This window comes from Bubalus kerabau, chromosome 1, assembly GCF_029407905.1.
Source record: "Bubalus kerabau isolate K-KA32 ecotype Philippines breed swamp buffalo chromosome 1, PCC_UOA_SB_1v2, whole genome shotgun sequence".
Lineage (NCBI taxonomy): Eukaryota > Metazoa > Chordata > Mammalia > Artiodactyla > Bovidae > Bubalus > Bubalus kerabau.
Genome location: NC_073624.1, coordinates 52,388,617 through 52,411,809, shown reverse-complemented (window position 1 = coordinate 52,411,809; position 23,193 = coordinate 52,388,617). Strand labels below are relative to the sequence as shown.

Sequence of the window (23,193 nt, the reverse complement as noted above, 5' to 3'; positions counted from 1 at the left end):
GATTTTTAACTTCTTTTGTTTGTTTATTTTATATTGGAGTATAGTTGGTTTGAATTTTTAACTCTTGAACTGCTATTTAAAAGCCAGCTTTTACTGAGCACTTATTATGCACCAGCTCTGTTCAAACCTGAGCATTAGGTTATTTAATCCTCTGAAGCAAGTAATATTTTTGCCCTATTTTGCCAATAAAGATTTTTAAGACCCAGAGAAGTTAAGTAACTAACCCAGTTTCAGAAGGCCATTAAGTGACTTGGGGATTTTGGATTTCAGCAGTCAGACTCCAGAGCTCCTGACCTTAACTGTTGACTGAACTGCTTCTCCAGAGAGCTGCAGGATTTCTGTTTCTTCTCTGAATTTGCACAGCCATGAAGGGACCAGTAACATATTTCCAGTCTTCTGATTTAAAAATAAGAGTTCCTCTTCCTGACCCTCTGCATCCAGTCCACCATCCCATCTTAAGGGCCCCAACTACAACATGTACTCAATTCTGACATTCCCACTGTTCTCCAAGTCAGCCACTGTCATCTCTTACTTCCTTGGCTTCTTACTTGTCCCATTCCAGTCTATTCTCTGCTCTGTCACCAGGGCCATCAATTTAAACATGCAGATATGTTCACATTGCTCCATTGGTTAAAATTCTTCAGTCTGCCCATTGCTCTCAGGGCAAAAAAAATCTAGTCTTTACCATATTGTTAAGGCTTTTCTCAATCTGGCCACCACTTCTCTAGCTTGTTTCTTCCCACTTGGCCCCTCTCCACTCCAACTCCTCAAGCTCTTTCTACTCTCCTCATGTAGTTCGTTCTGGTCTGTCGTTCATTCTTTGTAGATTTACATCCAGTAAAATGCAGAAGTACTTACTTAGTGTTCATTTATGTTAGTTTTTACAGTTATGTATACCCAAATAACTACACCCCATACAGGATATAAAACATTTTCATCATTGCAGAAAGTTACCTTCAGTCTAAGCCCTACACCACCATTTGATTTCTGTCATCATAGATTAGTTTTGCCAGACTCATTTCTTTTGTGTGTGTGTGTGTGTTGATGTTTGGTAGAAACCAATAAAATTCTGTAAAAGCAAATGTCCTTCAATTAAAAAAAATTTTTTTTTTCAAAAAGATGACTTTTTTTAAAGAGTAGTTTTAGGTTCAGAGCAAAATTGAGAGGAAGGTATAGAGATTTTCTATTTACACCTGCCCCCACTTACCTTTTCTTAAAAAGTGTTTTTCCATTTTCCAGATGGTCTACCTCCCTCTCTGGCCGCTCCTCAATCTCCTTTGCTCAGTGTGCTTTCTGCTGCTCCAACTGTTGGAGTGTTTCTGATCTCACTTTGTGGAGCTCCTCTCCACCTACACTCCGTAGGTGGTCTTACCTGTTTCATGACTTCCACTGCCGTCTGTCTGCTGACTTTCCCTGACTTAGATGTCCAGGCTACTCTTCCCAAGTTCCAGACTCATTTGTTGTCTATTTGGCATCTCCACCTGCATGTCTAATGGATATCTCAAACTTAACACGCCCCCAGCCAAACTCCTGGTCGCCCCTTCACACTAAACCTGCTGCCCCAGCAGCATCCCTGCCTCCTCGTCTCCAGAAATGGCAGCACTAAGGTGTCAGTCTCAATTCGTCTTTCTCAGATTCCTGCATCTCATCTACTGTCAAGTCCTGTTGACTCTGACTTCACATCGTGTTTTCCTAGGCGACAGTTTCTCACTGCCTGTATTGTTATCAGCCTAGAGTATTGCAGGGAACTCCTAAATGATCCCTCTGCTTCTAATCTTGTCTTTTCTCACCCCAACAGCTGGAGTGATCCAGTTAAAATGGATCACATCATCTTGTCACTATTTTGCTCAAAACCTTCTAGCACTTCTCCGTTGCCCAAAGTCAAAAAATTTTACAGTTTCTTACAAGGTCTTACATGATCCTTGGGCTCTTACTCAGAAACTGTGTTTTCTTACTTTAGACTCAGTTCTGACCATTTGTCAGATTTCCCATGAACAGATTAGATACCATTCATGAAGAGTTGTATCATGGTAGGCTGTTTACAACCCCAGGAAGGTGTGAAGAGCAGGCCTTAGAGCTGAACGTGGCAGTTTGCAGCTGTTTAAATAGGTGAACACCGGGTGATATCTTTCTTCACCCTGGGCTCTGGCCAGGTGCCAGTTGAGAAAAAATAGGAGGGAGAAAGAACTCCCTTTGGGTTTAAACCAAACTCAAACTGGCAAACCCTGCTTACTCAGGAAGAGTCATGAGAATAAAATAAAGATGAAAAGTGCTTGGAATCTTGAGTCATCAAAAAGAGATTAAAGTATATTCTGTTTAAGAAATCTGTGGTTTATATATGCTTGTGTGTATGCATATGTTTGCATGTACATGTACAGTACATATATGATTTCCATAAAAAGGTTGCAATGTAAAAATTGTTCTTTTTGTTTCCACTTACTTTCTTTTGCTTACTGTGATAAAGTAAGTCACTTTTGGTACATTAAAATAACCTCATGAAAATATTGTGATCACTGACACAGAGTTCTAATACTTTTATTGTTCTGATTCACAGGAAAAATGGCGGCTGCTTCCAGCATTTTTAAAGGTAATTAATATCTAATAACAGTTATTTTTCCAATCAAGAAGTAAGCCTTTTTTAAAATTAAATTTTTATCACCAACATTTTTTGACTTTGTACAACTGTGCACTTTTCTAAGTTTTAGAAATATGAGAAATTATAAGGCAGTAACCCTGTCCATAAAGTACTAGATAGGGGATTGTAATCTAATTTTAGAGGTAGGGAGTAGTTTACGTTGTCACTCGGCATAGGAATAATACAAACCAAAAGGTACAAACCGAAGTGCTGCTGGCAGAAGATTGATGCCACAGGTGGTCAGAAAGGGCCTCCTAAAGGAGATGAGACATAAACCACATCCTCAGAGGAGAGGAGGACTTCCCAGTTGGCTCAGTGGCCTGGCAGAGTGCAGTCCATGGGGTTGCAAAAGAGTCAGACACGACTTAGCAACTAAACAACAACGACAAGAGGAAAGGAATTACCTAACCTGAAAGGTAGGATGCGGGGAGCATAGCTTAATAAAGGTCCTCAAGAGGAGGATCCACAGGGTCTGTTGAAAATGGAGTCCAGTCTGCTTGGCTGGAGTGGATGAGTGGTTCGGACATAGGAAGTACAGATTATAAGGTTCCTATTATCATTGAATTTCAGTTTTAAAGAGCTTATGCTAAATAGCAGGTTCCACAATGAGAGACCACTTGACACCCAGTAGGATGGCTATAGTCAAGAAAGAAAGACAATAACAAGTGTTGATGGGGATGCAGAGCAATTGGAACCCTCACACTCTACTGATGGAGATGCAGCCGCTTTGGAAAACAGCCTGACAGTTCATCAGATGGTTGAACATATAGTTACTGTATGATCCTGCAATTCTACTCCTAGGTATTTACTCAAGGGGAACAAAACATATGTCCATGCAAAAACTTGTACACAGATGTTCATAGCAGCATTATTTATAATAGCCAAAAATAGAAACAACTCGAATACCAACTGATGGATGGCTAAATGAAATATGATATATCCATACAATGCAATATTTTTGGCAGTAGAAAGTGCCAATACAATGTGGATGAATCTTGAAGTATTATGCTCAGTGAAAGAATAGAGGGTTGAAAAATGAGTCAAGTTTTTTCCATCTTAGTTCTGTATTATTGGCAGAAGGGAGCATGCTGGCATATAAGGCTGGGAATTGTCAAGGCCAGATTTCTTACCAGTTTTTACAGTCCATGAGCTGCTGAAGAGTCTGGAAAGCATGTCTGTGAGAAATAGTGGAAGAGCCTCTTCAGCCTGGAAGAGAGGACATAAAAGAGATATGATAACTAAATGGACTGTGGTGGAGAAGACATTTTCTTCAGAAAAGACATTAAGCCCACAGCGGGGGAACTGCGGGATGTTAGACTACAGTTCATTATAAGAGTGAATTTTTCCCCCGACAATCTGGACTATTTCAAAATGGGATAGCTGCTTAGTAAGCCAGTGAGATCCCTCAGAAGAGGTGTAATTGAAGCAGAGGCCCTGTGATGCTTTCTGTTGGGTGTATTTTAGAAGTGTTGAACTAATTGTGTTTGAACATTAGTGTAAAAAGTTGAACACGTTACAGTCCTTTTCAATCTTAAGACTTTGGAGTCTGTGTTTAGCATTTCAGGGTTTTTCATGGCAGCACACAGCACTGTCTGTGTAGCTGTACTGACTTTTGAGATGAAAGGCAGTCACTGGAGCTGATCTGTTCATAGGTCCCTGGGATTCACCTTGCTCTCAATTTTAAATGCATTTATTTTTAGTTTCCTTAATAGAGATTCTTATTTTTTCCCCTCATTCTTCTAAAAGTGGTATGAAAGACCAGATACGGGGAAATCATAAAATCGCTTACATAGGAGCAAGAAAAAAAGAAAATAGGCATTGTTTGAGGGTTGGAGAGATGATGCTTGATTGCTATTTTTTTTTCTTGGATTTTTTTTCTTGCCTAATTTGTTAGCTCATGGGGAGTCATTAGGTATATATCTTGAATTCCAAACATCAGGTTGTTTTTCAGGGAGGAAAGTTTGAGGGTGTTCTAGTAAGATGGAGGAGAAATGGAATGAGGACATGAAAACAGAAAGTTTTGCCAAGTAAAATTTATGGACTTTTTGTGGTCACTTTGGTTTTGGGGAAAATTTATAGATCAGGTTAAGCCCCTCATGTAATCTGCTATTTTGTTGCTAACCTGCTTTTATTTTTTATTCATTTAGGTGAAAGGTCTTGTGAAACAGCATATAGATTCCTTTAACTATTTCATTAATGTAGAGGTAAGCATCAAATCTTGGGAAAGGATATGATTACGAATGAACTGGAAGCCAGAGTCTTTCCTCATGTTACTCTTTCCATTGCAGATAAAGAAAATAATGAAAGCCAATGAAAAGGTTACAAGTGATGCTGACCCCATGTGGTACTTAAAGTAAGGAACCAGCTACTCTTAGTTTGCTATTTTGATCATGTTTAACATTTTTGTGTGTTTATCTGACTTTTTTTTATAGTGATTGTAGTTGCTATCAAAATTCTTTTAATTCTCCTTTTTTGTTTTGAATAGGAAGATAATTATCAAATGTTCAATTTTTAATTGGTAAGCTGATGATAACAATTAGTTATGAATGAAAAGTTACTGAAACTTAGGTTTAAGCCTTTCTTAAAAACAATTTTAGACTTAAAGAATTACAAAAATAATTCTTTATTACAAAAAAAAAATTCTTTATTACAAAAAAAAAATTCTTTATTACAAAAATAAACAGAGTTCCCATGTTACCCTTCACCCAATTTATGCTGATGTTAACATCTTATGTGGTCATAGCACAGTTAGCCACACTGGGAAATCAGCACTGATACAATACTGTGAACTAATCTTAGGTTTCCCACAAATGTCCTTTATCTGGTCCAGGATTCAATCCAGGACCTGCAGTAGGTCCAGGTGGCATAGGTCTCCTTTGTCTTCTCCAACCTGTGGCAGTTCCTCAAGTTCTCTTAGTCTTGGTCTTTCACGTGACCTTGACATGTTTTTGACCTTGACACTTTTGAAGAATTTTGGTCAGTTGTGTTGTGAAAGGTCCTCAATTTGGGTGTGTGTGTTGTTTGCTCATGGCTACATTGGTTTATGCCTTTTTGGCCTCAGAAGTGATGCTTTGTGTCACTCTCACTGCACCATATCAGGTGGTATAGGTGTCAATCTGTTTTATTCTTGGTGATTTTAACTTTGTTCATTTGGTTAAGGTGTATCTTCCAGGTTTCTCCACAGTAAAGTTACTGTCTTTCCTTTAGTAATCAATCACGGTCTTAACAGGGTGATCCTTTGAGACTATGCAAGTGTCTTATTTGTCATACTATGTTACCCACTACTTTAGCATGCATTGGTGACTTTTACCTTTAAAAGTAATTACTTTGTTAAAAAATAAAATTAAATTAAAAAAAAAAAAGTAATTACTTTGGTATTTATCTAGTGGCCAGTATCTTTTTCTATCATTCCTTTTACATTAATGTAAGATTTCTACTGTGAGAAGAGCTTTTTTCTTCCCCTCAGTTTCTTTCTATTCACTTCAGTTTAGTTCAGTTCAGTCGCTGTCATGTCTGACTCTTTGCAACCCCATGGACTGCAGCATGCCAGGCCTCCCTGTCCATCACCAGCTCCCTGAGTTTACTCAAACTGTTGTCCATTGAGTCAGTAAGGCCATCTAACCGTCTCATCCTCTACTGTCCCCTTCTCCTCCCGCCTTCAGTCTTTCCTAGCATGAGGGTCTTTTCAAATGAGTCACTTCTTCACATCAGGTGGCCAAAGTATTGCAGTTTCAGCTTCAGCATCAGTCCTTCCAGTGTATAGTCAGGACCTGATTTCCTTTAGAATGGACTGGTTGAACCTCCTTGCACTCCAAGGGACTCTCAAGAGTCTTCTCCAACACCACATGACTACTGGAGAAACCATAGCTTTGACTAGACAGGCCTTTGTTGGCAAAGTAATGTCTCTGCTTTTTAATAAGCTGTCTAGGTTGGTTATAACTTTTCTTCCAAGGAGCAAGCGTCTTTTAATTTTATGGCTACAGCCTCCATCTGCCATGATTTTGGAGCCCAAAAAGATAAAATCTGTCACTGTTTCCATTGCTTCCCCATCTATTTGTCATTAAGTGATGGGACCAGACCTTTTAGAACTAACACCCAAAAAAGTTGTCCTTTACGTTATAGGGGACTGGAATGCAAAAGTAGGAAGTCAAGAAACACCTGGAGTAACAGGCAAATTTGGCCTTGGAGTACGGAATGAAGCAGGGCAAAGGCTAATAGAGTTTTGCCAAGAGAACGCACTAGTCATAGCAAACACCCTCTTCCAACAACACAAGAGAAGACTCTACACATGGACATCACCAGATGGTCAACACCGAATTCAGATTGATTATATTCTTTGCAGCCAAAGATGGAGAAGCTCTATACAGTCAGCAAAAACAAGACCAGGAGCTGACTGTGGCTGAGATCATGAACTCCTTATTGTCAAATTCAGACTTAAATTGAAGAAAGTAGGGAAAACCACTAGACCATTCAGGTATGACCCTTATGATTGTACAGTGGAAGTGAGAAATGGATTTAAGGGACTAGACCTGATAGATAGAGTGCCTGATGAACTATGGACGGAAGTTTATGACATTGTACAGGAGACAGGGATGAAGACCATCCCCATGGAAAAGAAATGCAAAAAAGCAAAATGGCTGTCTGGGAGGCCTTACAAATAGCTGTGAAAAGAAGAGAAGAGAAAAGCAAAGGAGAAAAGGAAAGATATAAGCATCTGAATGCAGAGTTCCAAAGAATAGCGAGGAGAGGTAAGAAAGCCTTCCTCAGCGATTAATGCAAAGAAATAAAGGAAAACGACACAATGGGAAAGACTAGAGAACTCCTCATGAAAATTAGAGATACTAAGGGAACATTTCATGCAAAGATGGGCTCGATAAAGGACAGAAATGGTATGGACCTAACAGAAGCAGAAGATATTAAGAAGAGATGGCAAAAATACACAGAAGAACTGTACAAAAAGGATCTTCATGACCCAGATAATCACGATACTGTGATCACTCACCTAGAGCCAGACATCCTGGAATGTGAAGTCAAGTGGGCCTTAGAAAGCATCACTAGGAACAAAGCTAGTGGAGGTGATAGAATTCCAGTTGAGCTATTTCAAATCCTAAAAGATGATGCTGTGAAAGTGCTGCACTCAATATGCCAACAAATTTGGAAAACTCAGTAGTAGCCACAGGACTGGAAAAGGTCCATTTTCATTCCAATGCCAAAGAAAGGCAATGCCAAAGAATGCTCAAACTACTGCACAATTGCACTCATCTCATACGCGAGTAAAGTAATGCTCAAAATTCTCCAAGCCAGGCATCAGCAATATGTGAACTGTGAACTTCCAGATGTTCAAGCTGAGAACATCCCTCTGAGAAAAGGCAGAGGAACCAGAGATCAAATTGCCAACATCCGCTGGATCATCAAAAAAGCAAGAGAGTTCCAGAAAAACGTCTACTTCTGCTTTATTGATTATGCCAAAGCCTTTGACTGTGTGGATCATAATAAACTAGAAAATTCTGAAAGAGATGGGAATACCAGATCACCTGACCTGCCTCTTGCGAAACCTGTATGCAGGTCAGGAAGCAACAGTTAGAACTGGACATGGAACAACAGACTGGTTCCAAATAGGAAAAGGAGTATGTCAAGGCTGTATATTGTCACCCTGCTTATTTAACTTCTATGCAGAGTACATCATGAGAAACGCTGGGCTGGAAGAAGCACAGCTGGAATCAAGATTTCCGGGAGAAATAATAATCTCAGATATGCAGATGACACCCCCCCTTAGGGCAGAAAGTGAAGAGGAACTGAAGAGCCTCTTGATGAAACTGAAAGAGGAGAGTGAAAAAGTTGGCTTAAAGCTCAACATTCAGAAAACGAAGATCATGGCATCTGGTCCTATCACTTCATGGGAAATAGATGGGGAAACAGTGGAAACAGTGTCAGACTTTATTTTTGGAGGCTCCAAAATCACTGCAGATGGTGACTGCAGCCATAAAATTAAAAGACGCTTACTCCCTGGAAGCAAAGTTATGACCAACCTAGACAGCATATTAAAAAGCAGAGACATTACTTTGCCAACAAAGGTCTGTCTAGTCAAGGCTATGGTTTTTCCTGTGGTCATGTATGGATGTGAGAGTTGGACTGTGAAGAAGGCTGAGCACCGAAGAATTGATGGTTTTGAACTGTGGTGTTGGAGAAGACTCTTGAGAGTCCCTTGGACTGCAAGGAGATCCAACCAGTCCATTCTGAAGGAGATCAGCCCTGGGATTTCTTTGGAAGGAATGATGCTAAAGCTGAAACTCCAGTACTTTGGCCACCTCATGCGAAGAGCTGACTTATTGGAAAAGACGCTGATGCTGGGAGGGATTGGTGTAGGAGGAGAAGGGGACAACAGAGGATGAGATGGCTGGATGGCATCACCGACTCGATGGACGTGAGTCTGAGTGAACTCCGGGAGTTGGTGATGGACAGGGAGGCCTAGCGTGCTGTGATTCGTGGGGTTGCAGAGTCGGACACGACTGATCGACTGAACTGAACTGAACTGAACTGATGGGACCAGATGCCATGATCTTAGTTTTCTGAATGTTGTTTTAAGCCAGTTTTTTACTTTCCTCTTTGACTTTCATCAAGAAGCTCTTTAGTTCTTCTTCACTTTCTGCTGTAAGTGTGGTGTCATCTGCATATCTGAGGTTATTGATATTTCTCCTGGAAATCTCGATTCCAGCTTGTGCTTCATTAAGCCCAGCGTTTCTCATGATGTACTCTGCATAGAATTTAAATAAGCAGGGTGACAATATACAGCCTTGATGTACTCCTTTTCTTATTTGGAATCAGTCTGTTGTTCCATGTCCAGTTCTAACTGTTGCTTCCTGACCTGCATATAGGTTTCTCAAGGTCAGGTGATCTGATATTCCCATCTCTTTCAAAATTTTCTAGTTTATTGTGATCCACACAAAGGCTTTGGCATAATCAGTAAAGCATACCTAGATGTTTTGCTGGAACTCTCTTGCTTTTTTGATGATCCAGCGGATGTTGGCAATTTGATCTCTGGGTCCTCTGCCTTTTCTCAGAGGGATGTTCTCAGCCTGAACATCTGGAAGTTCACAGTTCACGTATTGCTGAAGCCTGGCTTGGAGAATTTTGAGCGTTACTTTACTAGTGTGTGTGAGATTAGTGCAATTGTGCAGTAGTTTGAGCATTCTTTGGCATTGCCTTTCTTTGGCATTGGAATGAAGGCTGACATTTTCCAGTCCTGGAGCCACTGCTGAGTTTTCCAAATTTGTTGGCATATTGAGTGCAGCACTTTCACAGCATCATCTTTTAGGATTTGAAATAGCTCAACTGGAATTCCATCACCTCCACTAGCTTTGTTCACAATGATACTTCCTAAGGCCCTCTTGACTTAGCATTCCAGGATGTTTGACTCTAGGTGAGTGATCACAGTTTCGTGATTATCTGGGTCATGAAGATCCTTTTTGTACAGTTCTTCTGTGTATTCTTCCCATCTCTTCTTAATATCTTCTGCTTCTGTTAGGTCCATACCATTTCTGTCCTTTATCGAGCCCATCTTTGCATGAAATGTTCCCTTGGTATCTCTAATTTTATTGAGGAGATCTCTAGTCTTTCCTATTCTATTCTAATTTTATTTATATCAATATGAACTCATAGATAGTTATTTTATTATTTGCATCATAATCCAGTACTGTCATTATTTTATTTCTCAAATAATCCCTGATTTGACCATAGGAAGCTTCCATCGAGTTGACCTTTTAACATGCCTCTGTTTCGAGTGCTCCTTTACTTTCTGTTACCATGAGATGTGGTTCATGTAGTATTTCCCTGTTCCAGCCTGGAATCAGTCATTTCTCCAAGCGTCCTTAGTCTCCTCTTCTGGACAGTAGTGTTTTAGACACCAAGATTTGGGTACTGAAGTCTCAGTATACAGAGCTATACTTATTGTTTATTCAGTCCTAGGATATACAGAAAGTAGTTTCAGAATCATGACTCTGTGTGAATAAAATTTACTAATATTTGTATGTTGCCTTTCTTACAAGAATGGTAGCAAACTGTAGATACTCTTGCATTTGCTTTTTTCCTTAAGTATCATTTTTAGGAAGCGATAATTTCAGTATTTTTGTAGAGAGATTTACCTTTTTTTTTTAAAAAAAAGTCAGCTTGATGGTATTTCCTCTCCTTTGTAAACTGTGTGTTCTATGACTTCAGGATCTCCAACTGTAATTTTTTAGTTTGCCATCCTCTGCAAGATAAGCATTTGTCAAAAGTATAATCTCATATTTGGAAGGAAAATAGCTCGATTGTTTATATGTTCTTTGAAGAAGTATAATTGATTCTGGAATAACTTGCCTTTCAGATATCTTAATATCTATGTTGGGCTCCCTGATGTTGAAGAAAGCTTCAACGTAACTAGACCAGTGTCCCCTCATGAGGTAATTACCAACCATAATTTAATTGGATTTGTTTGGCTTAATTGGAAGAGTCAGTGCTCTTAATTAAAGATAGGGGGAAAATATATTCTCCGAAAAGGGAGAAGACAAAGAGTTCAAAGTAGTTCAAGAAGGCTGAGGCTGCAGCTGTCATGGTAATTCCTCCTGACATTGAAGAAAACTCATGGGTGTTGCTGCAGTTAGAGAAAGAGGACGCAAAGATTTCTTGGAGGGATTTTGACTCTTGGAGAGATGGAGAGCATGGGAGAGCCAGGTGGATGGGCAGTCATGGGGCCCACAGCAAGACTTGGGGTGCAGGTACTGCAGGCTCTGCCATACAACTCTATTCCTGTTGATAGCAGAGAGCATCCGAGGGGGACAGAGGGGTCCCTGAGGTAGTTTTGGGGTCCTGTCCAGTTTCATTCCCATTTGAAGGGATTGTTAAGACCAAGAATATCTGCCTATCATGGGTATTACCTTAGATTTATTAAAAAAGAAAACAAGATAATATTTATATAGTACTCTGTACCAACACCATTCTAAAATACATATTCATACTTTTAGGAATTAAAGTTACTCACATGACTGAGATACAGAAAGTCTATTTAAAACTTAATTGGTAGAGCCAGGATTTGAACACAGGCCAGAGTCCACACTAACTATCATGCCAGCCCACTTTCTGTCAGGCCTGAAGAAGGCTTAATCTAATTAAATAAATGGTGTAAGCAATGCTTACTGGTCAATAATAGGGCTTCACTGGTAGCTCAGATGGTAGAGAATCTGCCTACAATGTGGGAGACCCGGGTTTCCGTCTCTGGGTTGGGAACATCCCCTGGAGAAGGAAATGGCAACCTACTCCAGTGTTCTTGCATGGAGAATTTCATGGATAGAGGAACCTGGTAGGCTATAGTCCATGGGGTCGTGAAGTATTGGACACAACTGAAGTGACTATTTTAAAACCCTAGGTACAATTAGGCTAGAAAAAAGTTTATATTTGTCTTTGGTTTAGTAAAAGCCCAAGAGAGGATTCAGCATCATGAAGTATATGACTGATGTTCAGAGGAATTCTCTTTTTGAGACCACAAGCCATCTGATGACCTTCAATATAATAGAGAAGTCTTCGGAAGATGCTGGTGGGTTTCCTGTGTCCGATCACGGCCCAGGCGAGGGCATCACTTAGTGAGTCATGGCCATGTAAAAGTAAAGCTTGCACCATCCATTCCAAAAGTTCTGCAAGTGACTCAGAAGCTATTAGAATGACGTGTTGAGTGATTTGTGCTCTGAAATGCCACTTGCAAAGGAATTTTGTGATACAGTTTAGTTTATTTGAAGAAGACAAGGAGATAGTTTAATTTTTTTAGTTTGTGTGTGTACACACTTCAGTTATGTGTGTGTGTTCAGTCACTGAACTGGTTGTTAACTGTTTTGAGTAGGCCAGCCACATTGATGACTTTCCAAGGTCCTAGTTTGCAAAGAAGGATCTAACGGCTTCAGAGATGTGGAAGGAGACTGGTGATAACATCAGGTCAGGGAGTAGACTCAGTCCAAGATTTATTGTCCCATTTCTGGGCTGGCAGGGGCAGGGATGCTATGGCAATGTCTAGATCCGTGGTTGGCATTGTCCCCTCATGGAGAAGGTAAGGTCATAACTCCCAGTTCCCTTAAGGCAGCATGGGGGCAGCTGGGTACCATGGAGGGGTCAGCATGGACCTTATTCTGCTTGAGATTGGCTCTTCGAGGCTGTTGGGACCCATTCTTTCCCCAGAGGAGGAGCAGTGATTGTGTGATTCTCTTCCAGTGCCGATTGCGGGACATGACGTACTCCGCTCCCATCACAGTGGATATCGAGTACACCCGAGGCAGCCAGAGGATCATCCGTAATGCCTTACCCATTGGCAGGTGAGGCCTGACGCTGCCTGCGTCGCGGCCCTGTGAGGTGACCCCTGAGCAGTGCTGACACTCTCCTTGCCCCGTTCTCTCATCTGAAATGTGGGGGAATGGAGCCTCTTTCACCGGGTTGCTTTATGGGTCCGATGAGTCAGTATATGTAAAACACTCGGAGCAGCGTTCATCACGTTGTTGTGTTTCAATTGTGAAGTTAAGGAAACTGCTTCCATTTCCTCCTATAACTGCAGGCTGTTAGGGAAGCACTGGGTAAGATAGCATTTCATTCAACTCTCCTGGGCCAGTCTTCTTGGTGGATTTTTGCATATTTTGAGTTTTCTTGGAAGAATGAATGTTCATAGCAGTATTTAGGGGAGAAGTTATTTGCCCAGGACAAGTTTGGAAATGATAGCACCGGCTGGCATTTTTGCTGTCTGCTTTTCCTAATTAGGGAAATGTATCGACTCTCCTGTAGAAATGGACCAGATCCACAATATTGTGTGTTTAATAATGATGTTGGACTTTAAACACGACGCAAATAATTGTCACTCAAGTGTTGCCCCTTGCCTCAAAAGAACTTAATAAACATGCATTTGTTTATTATTAAGCCAAGAGCTCAATAAACATCCATTTGTTCATCAAATATGCACCAGCTACATGTTACTGTCATGTGCTACGCTGGTACCTCTATCAGGTAAATAGAAGATACTTAAGACATTGCTCACTTGGCTACATTCTCCTCATTATTCACTTAGAAAAAGAAATAGGGATATTAAAAAAAATATTAATCTTTGTTTTAGCACAACTGTTTATCAGTGTTAAAAGAGAAGAAGTTCTCTCTTATAAATGGACCATACTTGTGTCCAGTTAAATCTTAGTTCTTTTTCAGAATTGCCTGGTTACTTCTGAGAGTCTCTGGTTCCTTACACTTTGATTCATAGTGCTGTTTCTACGTGACTAAGGCAAGTCACTTTGTTTTCCACGAATGAAGACTTGCTGCCATTTGTTGACTGTCACTCAGGCTTGTCTGCAAAGTTGGAGGGAACCATGGATTTGGGTTTTTGGTATCTGTACCAGAAAAACAGTGTGCCTGAGGACATAACTTCGTTTCGCTCAGCTCTCTCCCACAATACCATCCCTCTGCCTTTCCTCACATGTCCGACAGGAATGCAGACCCCTCGGTAGTGTGTGCACTGGCCAGCTTGTGTTCTGTTCAGCCTTTTTGCCAGTGACCATCTGAATATGATATTTTCTTTTTGTTTTATTTTAAACAGAATGCCCATAATGCTGCGTAGTTCAAACTGTGTTCTTACAGGAAAAACACCAGCAGAATTTGCTAAACTGAATGAATGTCCTTTAGATCCAGGTAGGTGTGATTTCTTAGATTTCCCCTCCACTTCTTTTTTTGTTGTTGTTTTTGCTTTTGTTTTACTCTTGCTGTTGTTTTAGCATTTTTTTCTCAGAAACAAGATCAGCTTTTCTTCTTTTAGTGAATTAGGATAAAATTTTGTATGCAAAACATATAGCAGTTTGGTTCCAACTTTATTCTGTTAGTCTGTATTTTTAAAGATATGTTGTTTCCTCTTTTATTTCAGGCTCAAAATTTTAATACCTCAGTTCAGTTCAGTTCAGTAGCTCAGTCGTGTCCAACTCTTTGTGATCCCATGAACCATAGCATGCCAGACCTCCCTGTCCATCACCAACTCCTGGAGTTCACCCAAACTCATGTCAGTTGAGTCGGTGATGTCATCTAACCATCTCATCCTCTGTCGTCCCCTTCTCCTCCTGCTCTCAATCTTTCCCAACATCAGGATCTTTTCAAATGAGCCAGCTCTTTGCATCAGGTGGCCAAAATATTGGAGTTTCAGCTTCAACATCAGTCCTTCCAATGAACACCCAGGACGTTCTGGTTTATTGCTATGGTTTATCAGGCTGTCTCTTTGCTCAATGGTGTTTTTTGGTATGCTTAAAAATTCAAGAATAATCTCACTAAGTTTTTTGTCTGTCTCATCTGAAAAGACACAAGTAGCTCACTTCCAGCTGTTTTGAATGCCGTATCTGGGCAAAAAATGAGTCTTCTGTTTAAATTTTTTAAAGTTATATTTTTGTACTTATTTCTAGGCAGTTTTTTTTTAAGCTTCATGCTTAGCAGTTTACAGAATGTTCTTTTAATTCCTTAATTCATGTTTCACTTTGATTTAGTTTATGGTTAATCTAGTTCGTTTATAGTTGCATATATTGCATCCCTGATAGCTCAGTTGGTAAAGGATCTGCCTGCAATGCAGGAGACCCTGGTTCAATTCCTGGGTTGGGAAGATTCACTGGGGAGGGGATAGGCCACCCACTCCCGTATTCTTGGGTTTCCCTTGTGGCTCAGCTGGTAAAGAATCCGCCTGCAATGCAGGAGACCTGGGTTCGATCTCTGGGTTGGGAAGATCCTCTGGAGAAGGGAAAAACTACCCACTCCAATATTCTGGCCTGGAGAATTCCATGGACTGTATAGACCATGGGGTCACAAAAAGTCAGACACGACTGAGTGACTGATGTAGAATCCCAGAAGGTTTTGGAAAGAGGATAACACAGAATGTGGCTTTACTAGAGCAATAAAAAGATGTTCCATAATTCAAATATATTGCCTTGTTTTTGCTTATATTCTGAAGGTAAAACAGTCTCACTTTATCCCATTCTGAATTGTGTGCAAAGAAGTGTAACATAATGTTTTATGAGTTTTATCAAGTATAGAATATATTTTGGAAACCTGATCTTAATCTGCCATTGTCAATGATTTGTTAGAAAACTTGGAGCGAATTTTAATTTATATTGAAGATTGTCCGTTATTTCTGTGCTTATAAAATCTGAAGACTAATTTATTTGGCTTTTTTTTCATTGACTTCTCATATGTCAGGTCCTGATGATCCATAGACCAATAAGATGCATTCCTTGTCCTCCAGAAATTTATCTTGTGGCTCATTTGTTTAAATCATGTGCTGAGACTGTTAACAATTTGTAAAACAATATTGACAAACCCTTTTAAATTAAGGAAATGGCAGCCTACTCCAGTATTCTTGTCTGGAGAATTCCGTGGACAGAGGACCCTGACAGGCTACAGTCCATGGGGTCGCAAAGAGTCAGACACGACTGGACTACCATCTCTCAGCACCATAAGGTCATGGTATTGAGTTGGCTGATAAGTTCATTTGGATTTTCCTTTAAGATGTTATAAAAAATACAAATTAACCTTTTGGCCAACCCAATAGAAAGACTAGGAGCTCGCTGCCATTGCTCAGTCATGCTGTTGGAAGAATGGCTGGTGATGCTTTTCTTGTTTCCCTCTGGCAGGGGGCTACTTCATCGTTAAAGGAGTAGAGAAAGTTATTCTTATCCAAGAGCAACTGTCTAAGAACAGGATCATTGTGGAGGCCGACAGAAAAGGGACTGTGGGTGCTTCAGTTACCAGGTATGGATGGCAAGAGTTGGTGTTCTTACAAAATATTGATCATCCCATTGGTGTCAGATGGCGATCACTGAATACAGAAGTAGCCCGTTATTTCTCTTCTATAACAGGGAGTGTGATATTTAAACTAAACCATCTAGCATTCAGTTGATTGTGTACGTCTGTGTCAGAGAGTACTGATTTAAAATTTTCGGTGATGAAAAGTGTGAGACATTGTTCAAAAGGCCATTAGTTATTTTATCCAAGTTCAACTTGGCTCCAGTCCATGGGGTCGCAAAGAGTTGGACACTGAGTGACTTACACACATTAAAGGAACATTAAAGCATTAAAGGAACTTTTTAAAAAAGTTAACAAACAGTTCTGGGAATAAAAAATATGTGGCATGGTTAAGATGTCAGTATGGAATAGACTTTCTCTTCTGATGACTTATAATGAACTGCTCAGCTTAGAGTTTCTGAATTTTTCTTTCTGGTGAAGAGGCAGCTAACAATAGTGTGCATTTGCTGAGCAGTTAGTAGGAGCCAGAGAGTGTATTAGGTGCGTTACATATATTTGTCACCTCTGCCCTCCAAGATAAGTGCTGTTATTTTTAGGTGAGTAACAGGCCTTGCTCGCAGGGTAACATTGACTATCAGAGGAAGCCAGCATTTGGATCAAGATGTAATAATTCTGCAACCCACATCTTCCTGTTGTGTGCAGCTTTTGAAGCCAGGGCAATCAGGATTTGAATCCCACAGTTGTTTACTAGCTATGAGGCACTTGAGGGCGAAATTACAATATTTAACTTCTCTAAGCCTTGGTTTCTTTCATACATGATTTAGGGACAACACTGCAAAATAAGTGTTAGTATGTAGGAGGTTAGAGCTAATGTTCATAGAGTGAATAATAGTGCCCAGTATGTAATAGGTGATCAGTATGTGTTATTATTGTGGTGGATTAAAGCTGGGAAATATTTTTAAATCCATCAGGAAAGTTTCAGCTAACTGAGCTATGAATAGGAGATTCCTTAGTTTCTTTTGGCTTCACTGTATACCAAAACTGTAGGATGTTTTATTGGATTATTATTTTAAAAATTCATGGTATTCTTTCATTTCCTTGTGGTTTTCCCATTGTGCTGTAGGCTCATTTTAAAGTTTTTCTTTTCAAATGTATAAAATTGATTAGAAATATATCCCATATTAGAACAAAGCAGTTCAAGTGGAATCAAAGTGAAGGAGGTTAAAATGAATTGGTGATTGTTGCTTATTCACCCACAGAACTTCTGTCATAATCTCACAGCTAAAGAAACAATTCTAGTGTTCTAAAGTGTTCATGGAAGTGGCAGAGGAGGCTGGAGAGGAGTTGTGTGTCTTTAAAAGGTACCTGTTTAGAAGGACCTTACTGATCGTTGCTGATCACTGGAATCTTATTGATTGGTAGTTATTGCTCTTGCATATTACTAGCTTGAAACTAGGTGGGATGTAGTTTAACCAACTGTGTTTTCTTATAGCTCTACTCATGAGAAAAAAAGCAGAACCAATATGGCTGTGAAACAAGGACGGTTTTATTTGAGACATAATACTTTGTCAGAAGATATACCCATTGTCATCATATTTAAGGTGAGTCTGCAAGTATCGTTTGAAAATTATAAAGAATTATTTTATACTTTTATTTTTATATATATATAATTTTATATTTTTATATTTATATTTATATATAATATATAATTTTATATTTTTATATATATAAAATTGAGCCTGCAAATATCTTCTGAAAATTATAAATTTTTTATGGTTTATTTTCAGATATAGGTAGAAAATTGAGCACAAGGAGTTCTAGGAATGTAAAGATTTGTGGCATAGAGAAATTGTCAGGCATGTAATATAAATTGAAAGCTAGTGAGGCTGGGGTTCAGGTATTTTTAAAAGTAGTGATCTATTCTTTAAAATGGAAACACGATAAGGAATTCCAAAGATACAAAAGGGTGTATAGTAATGAGTAGGCCTCTCACCCACCTGTACCTAAAAATGTGGTTGTCCTGCCCAGCAACACTGGTTTCTGGTGCGTCCCTCTAGAGCTAGTCTATGCGTGTACAGCACCTGAGTATGTTGTAGGTTTCTTTTATGTTTTGTTTTTCACTTACATTGGAGAAGGAAATGGCAACCCACTCCAGTACTCTTGCCTGGAAAATCCCATGGACAGAGGAGCCTGGTAGGCTACAGTCCCATGGGGTTGCAAAGAGTTGGACACGAGTGAGCAATTTCACTTTCTTTCACTTTCACTTACATACACTGCACCCTATTTTGCACTTAGCTTGTTTTCTTTTTTGTAACTTACATCTTGAAGATAGAGTTTTATTAGTTCATATACAGCTACTGTTTTTTTTTTTAATGATTCCATTTATAGGTGTACCATAATTTATTTAACTATTGTCTTATCAATGGACATACAGCTCCTGCTATTTCAAAGCTGCTGTAATATTTTATACAGGGCAAGGATATCTGCAGGCTAAGTTTCTAGAAGTGTAATTTTCTAGGTCACAAAGGATGATCTGAGTCTTGTTCTTTTTTATGGACTTGGGGATCCCTGTGAATTTTTTCATAAATAATGAATCTTTAAGCTAAATCTGATTTTTAAAATCTTCTTTGTGAATTGTTGACTTAGAACCCAAAAGACATTTTCCTGTAGAAATAATGTTTAAGTGGTATTTACTGTTCAGTCACTCAATTGTGTCCAACTCTGCAACTCCATGGATGCAGCACGGCAGGCTTCCCTGTCCGGCACCATCTCCTGGAGCTTGCTCAAACTCATGTCCACTGTGAATTTTTAAATTTACTTCTTATTACCTTTCTTTGAAGTTTATGTTATTTGTAATTATAATTTTTGTAAAAGACAAAGTAATTCTGTCTTTTCTTGAAGGAAATCCCACATTGCCCAACGCAGTATCTTGTGTACAGAGTGAGGTTTAGTGGATAAATTTTACCTATGTGAAATTACATCTCCAGCAGAGGGCAGTATGTTACCATGCATCAGAAGGACTTTTATGGACAATTTCAGAGCTTTATAAAGATGTGTAGGACTGCTTTCCCTAGACCAGAAACTATAACTTAATTATAATGCAGATACTGTTATGACACTCATATGGAAAATGGATCATTAGACACATTCATGCATTAAAACCAGAAAACTTCTAAATACTAGGCGACTTCACTTTCACTTTTCACTTTCATGTATTGGAGAAGGAAATGGCAACCCACTCCAGTGTTCTTGCCTGGAGAATCCCAGGGACGGCGGAGCCTGGTGGGCTGCTGTCTATGGGGTCGCACAGAGTCGGACACGACTGAAGCGACGTAGCAGCAGCAGGTGACAAAAGTTTGATAAGACAGTTTTTTCTGTCAAATTTAATATTATGTTGTAAATGTATACATATTCATAGCTGACTTAAATCCTTTCTAGAATGGGGCTATAACTTAATAATGTGCATTTTTATGCAGCCAGTAGTTGAGATTTCCAGCTTCTCCATTTCTGATTGTAAAATAGTCCTTACATTGAATTGAGAAAGTCACTAAAAAGTGTAACAATGTTGGATAAAGTTTTTTAAGACCTTTTTTCCTTTGCTTTTGAAATATACACATTGATTTTATTTTACTTTTTTTAGTTAGCAATGAATTTTGAGTAACTTTCCTCATCTATAAATAAAATCCACATCATTATTTTTACTAGGTATTCTATAGAATTCATGTATATAATATCTGTTTAAGCAAATTCCTATAGTGGGACATGTAGGTGTCTTTTTTCCCTAAATTTTCACTCTTATGCACAGCACTGGGCATCCTTATATATACATGTTTGTGTGTGTTGCTGATTATTTTGTGAGACTTAATTCCTGGGAGTGGGATTATGTATTTTTTTAAACACTTGTACACATTGTTCAATTTCCCCCCTAAATGTATTCATTACATTTTAATCAGCTGTGTATACTAACTAAAATAAATATTTGAAAAATTTTAGGTCAAATGAATACATTGGTCACACATAGTCACTTTTTTTGGGTCTCTCACTATAGAGTTGCTTTAATGAACTTGCTTTTTAACCACTGTTAAGACCTTCCCATTTGGGAGGCAGCATAGAATGAATATTGGATGTCTTACCATCAGGCAGATCCAGGTTGATTTCCAGTCTCTTCACTTACTAGTCTGTGTGGCCTTGGATGGATTTCCCAGTCTTCCTGAGTCTTGGATAACTCATCTAAAGTGAGCATTTTACCTAAGGGGGGGGTGGGTTTCTTTGAAGAGCAAATGAGATAATATATTTTTTGCAAAGTAGACTGCGTAGAAAGACAATGCTATTTCTTTTTAGTGAGTCCTCGTTACACATTTAACATCAGAAGCCCGGGAAAATAAAGTAGGCTACCAGAAAAGTCACATCATTTCTCTTTTTGTGTTGTGTGGCCCTAACACAGACCTTGACAGTCATTAGGACTTGATGGTTGTTGATTGTAGCCAACAATTGGCTAAAAGGGACAGAAGCAGCAGGGTTTCCAGACTCCATGCTGAGTCTGAATATGACGGATAAAGCTTTTAAGACCTAGATCAGCCTTATTTATGGACTTGAATTACAACAAAGGTTCTCCTGCCCATGAATCTTCCCCACTTTTATTTTTTGTACCCCTCAGTATTCAGCAATTGTGCTGTGACGGCATCTGTAGCCTGAAGATTTTTATGGAAAAAGAGGACAGATATCAAGGGGGCTGGGCATTGCATAATTTTGAAATTTTTGGTCTTTAAAGAGAAAAAAAATTAGAGTTCAAGTGAGTGAATGCAGTTCTTTTGTTATCTGCATGGACTGCTTCTGGTAATGATAGGTTGACTTCTGTCCAAAGAAAAATCTCTGGTTTCTGAATGTTAGATACTTTAAGAACTTAACCCTTTTCCCTTCTTCACATAATATGTTGCAGCATATCACCATTAGCTTTTGTATCATTCTCTTCTGCTCATTAGTATTCTTCTTTCTGTCTCTAAAAATCACACTTCTAGTCACACTGAGTGGATATCCAAGGAGAAGACTTCCTGCCACTTTTTAAAGAGCACATCCCCTTATTTTTGTTCTTATTGCTGATTGCCAGTCTGGGTGACCTTCCGTGGAAATGTATTATCTCTGCTATTTTTTCATGCAGTTATTAAATAGCCTTCACTCTTGACTTATTCGTTAGGTGAAATGATTTCAGATATCTGGAGTACAGCGTTCCATATAAAGCTGGTTTTCAGATGTCTAAATTATGTCTGTAGAGCAAAGTGGTTGGGCATTTTGCTGTCGTTTCCATAGCAGTATGTCATTTATTTGTAGCTGTGACTTCTGAAGGCTAAATAGTCATAAAGTCACTTCCGTCTTTGGAGCTGGAGCATTATTTATGACGACCTGACTGAGTTATCACCCTGTGTTTCAGTGATCTGATATAGGAAGAGTTTAGGGCTTTTAGAGCTAAGCTTTGGCACAGATCATTCTTCTGCATATAGAGTGTCATTTACTGTGTGACGTATCTTTGGCATATCTTTGTTTCACAGCTGAAAAATATTTGGAAGGCCTAAGCAGTCTGTTTAGATTCATGTTAGGCCGCTCGAGAGTTTTGTGCAATTATAGACTTGCTCCTTAGATCAGCATCAGGGCAACTTGAAGTGGCAGCTTCAAGGGAAGACTCTTTCGTTATTATTAAACACCAAAAGAGACAATCAAGAACACTGTCTTTTTTGCTTGGAGATTACTGAGCTAAAAAGTATTAAGGTGACATACGGTGACCTTCATGTGGTTTAGGTGTTGTCTTGTCAAACGAAAGGGTGCTGACCCAGAATGCATCTGCTGTTTCAGCTCTAGGATTCTGTTTGTTTCAGTGAGGTCTTTTCCTGCTGTATCTTTTTGCCTCCTTGGTTTGGCACCTGTTCTACACAGATCTTATCTCCTTCAGTGGTTTTTTTTTTGTTTGTTTTCTTTAGTGTTGGGGCTTTCCCTGAGAAGTGAGACGCCTTAGTTACAAAGTTTTATGTTTGAGATTTTAGAGAAAGATGACTGCAGACTATTGCCTTAGTGTTGTTTTTGTAAAAATATGTTGGTTCCATTGAAACCCATTATTTGAGAGATTGACAGGTAAAAATTAACTTACATTCTAACTGGCTTTTCACAGAGAAGTACTGTCGTCTGTTATTTCTGAGTGGCTCCTTGGCAGACCACAAAGGATAGATGGTACTAGATAGATGCCATTACCATCAGAGTAGATGCAGCTCTGTGTTTGGTTAAAGGATAATCTAGGGTTGTTCTTTTTTTAAATTACAGCTGATAATTTTTTAGGATTGCTCTTCTTTAATCCATGAAAGACTAAATGTCTGTGTGTTTTTCTTTTTTTGACTGTGCTAGGTCTTCACGGAGGCACACAGGCTTCTCTAGTTCACGTAGCCTTAGTAGCTCCATTGCATGTGGGATCTTAGTTCCCTGACCAGGGACCAAACCCTTGTCCCCTGCATTGAAAGGTGGATTCTTAACCACTGGACCACTAGGGAAGTCCCAGGAAGACTGTGTTTAATGAATTTGTGTAGTGTTTAGAGCTGCTGTCTAGTGTCCATTTGAATAAATGCATTGTATCAGAGAAAAAAGACATGAAAACTGACGTGAAAATTAACATATAAAAAAAAGATTTGTATCCTGAAAACTTCTTCATTTTGTTCATGAAACAAAAAAATTTTTCAAAACAAGTTGTACACTTAAAATATTAAGTTTAGTGGATTTAACTCCCAAAGTTGGTTTATTAGTTATCT

The 23,193-nt window shown here is 39.1% G+C and overlaps 1 protein-coding gene across 1 annotated transcript in view; it reads left to right on the top strand.

Moving 5' to 3' along the window:
- Positions 1-23,193, top strand: part of POLR3B (RNA polymerase III subunit B) — a 118,462-nt gene that overhangs the window by 2,128 nt on the left and 93,141 nt on the right. Inside the window, exons 2-9 of the mRNA XM_055574888.1 lie at positions 2,555-2,587; positions 4,783-4,839; positions 4,924-4,988; positions 10,998-11,073; positions 12,869-12,969; positions 14,229-14,320; positions 16,294-16,411; positions 17,898-18,006. Coding sequence (XP_055430863.1) covers positions 2,555-2,587; positions 4,783-4,839; positions 4,924-4,988; positions 10,998-11,073; positions 12,869-12,969; positions 14,229-14,320; positions 16,294-16,411; positions 17,898-18,006 — 651 coding nt within the window. The remainder of the gene's footprint in view (positions 1-2,554; positions 2,588-4,782; positions 4,840-4,923; positions 4,989-10,997; positions 11,074-12,868; positions 12,970-14,228; positions 14,321-16,293; positions 16,412-17,897; positions 18,007-23,193) is intronic.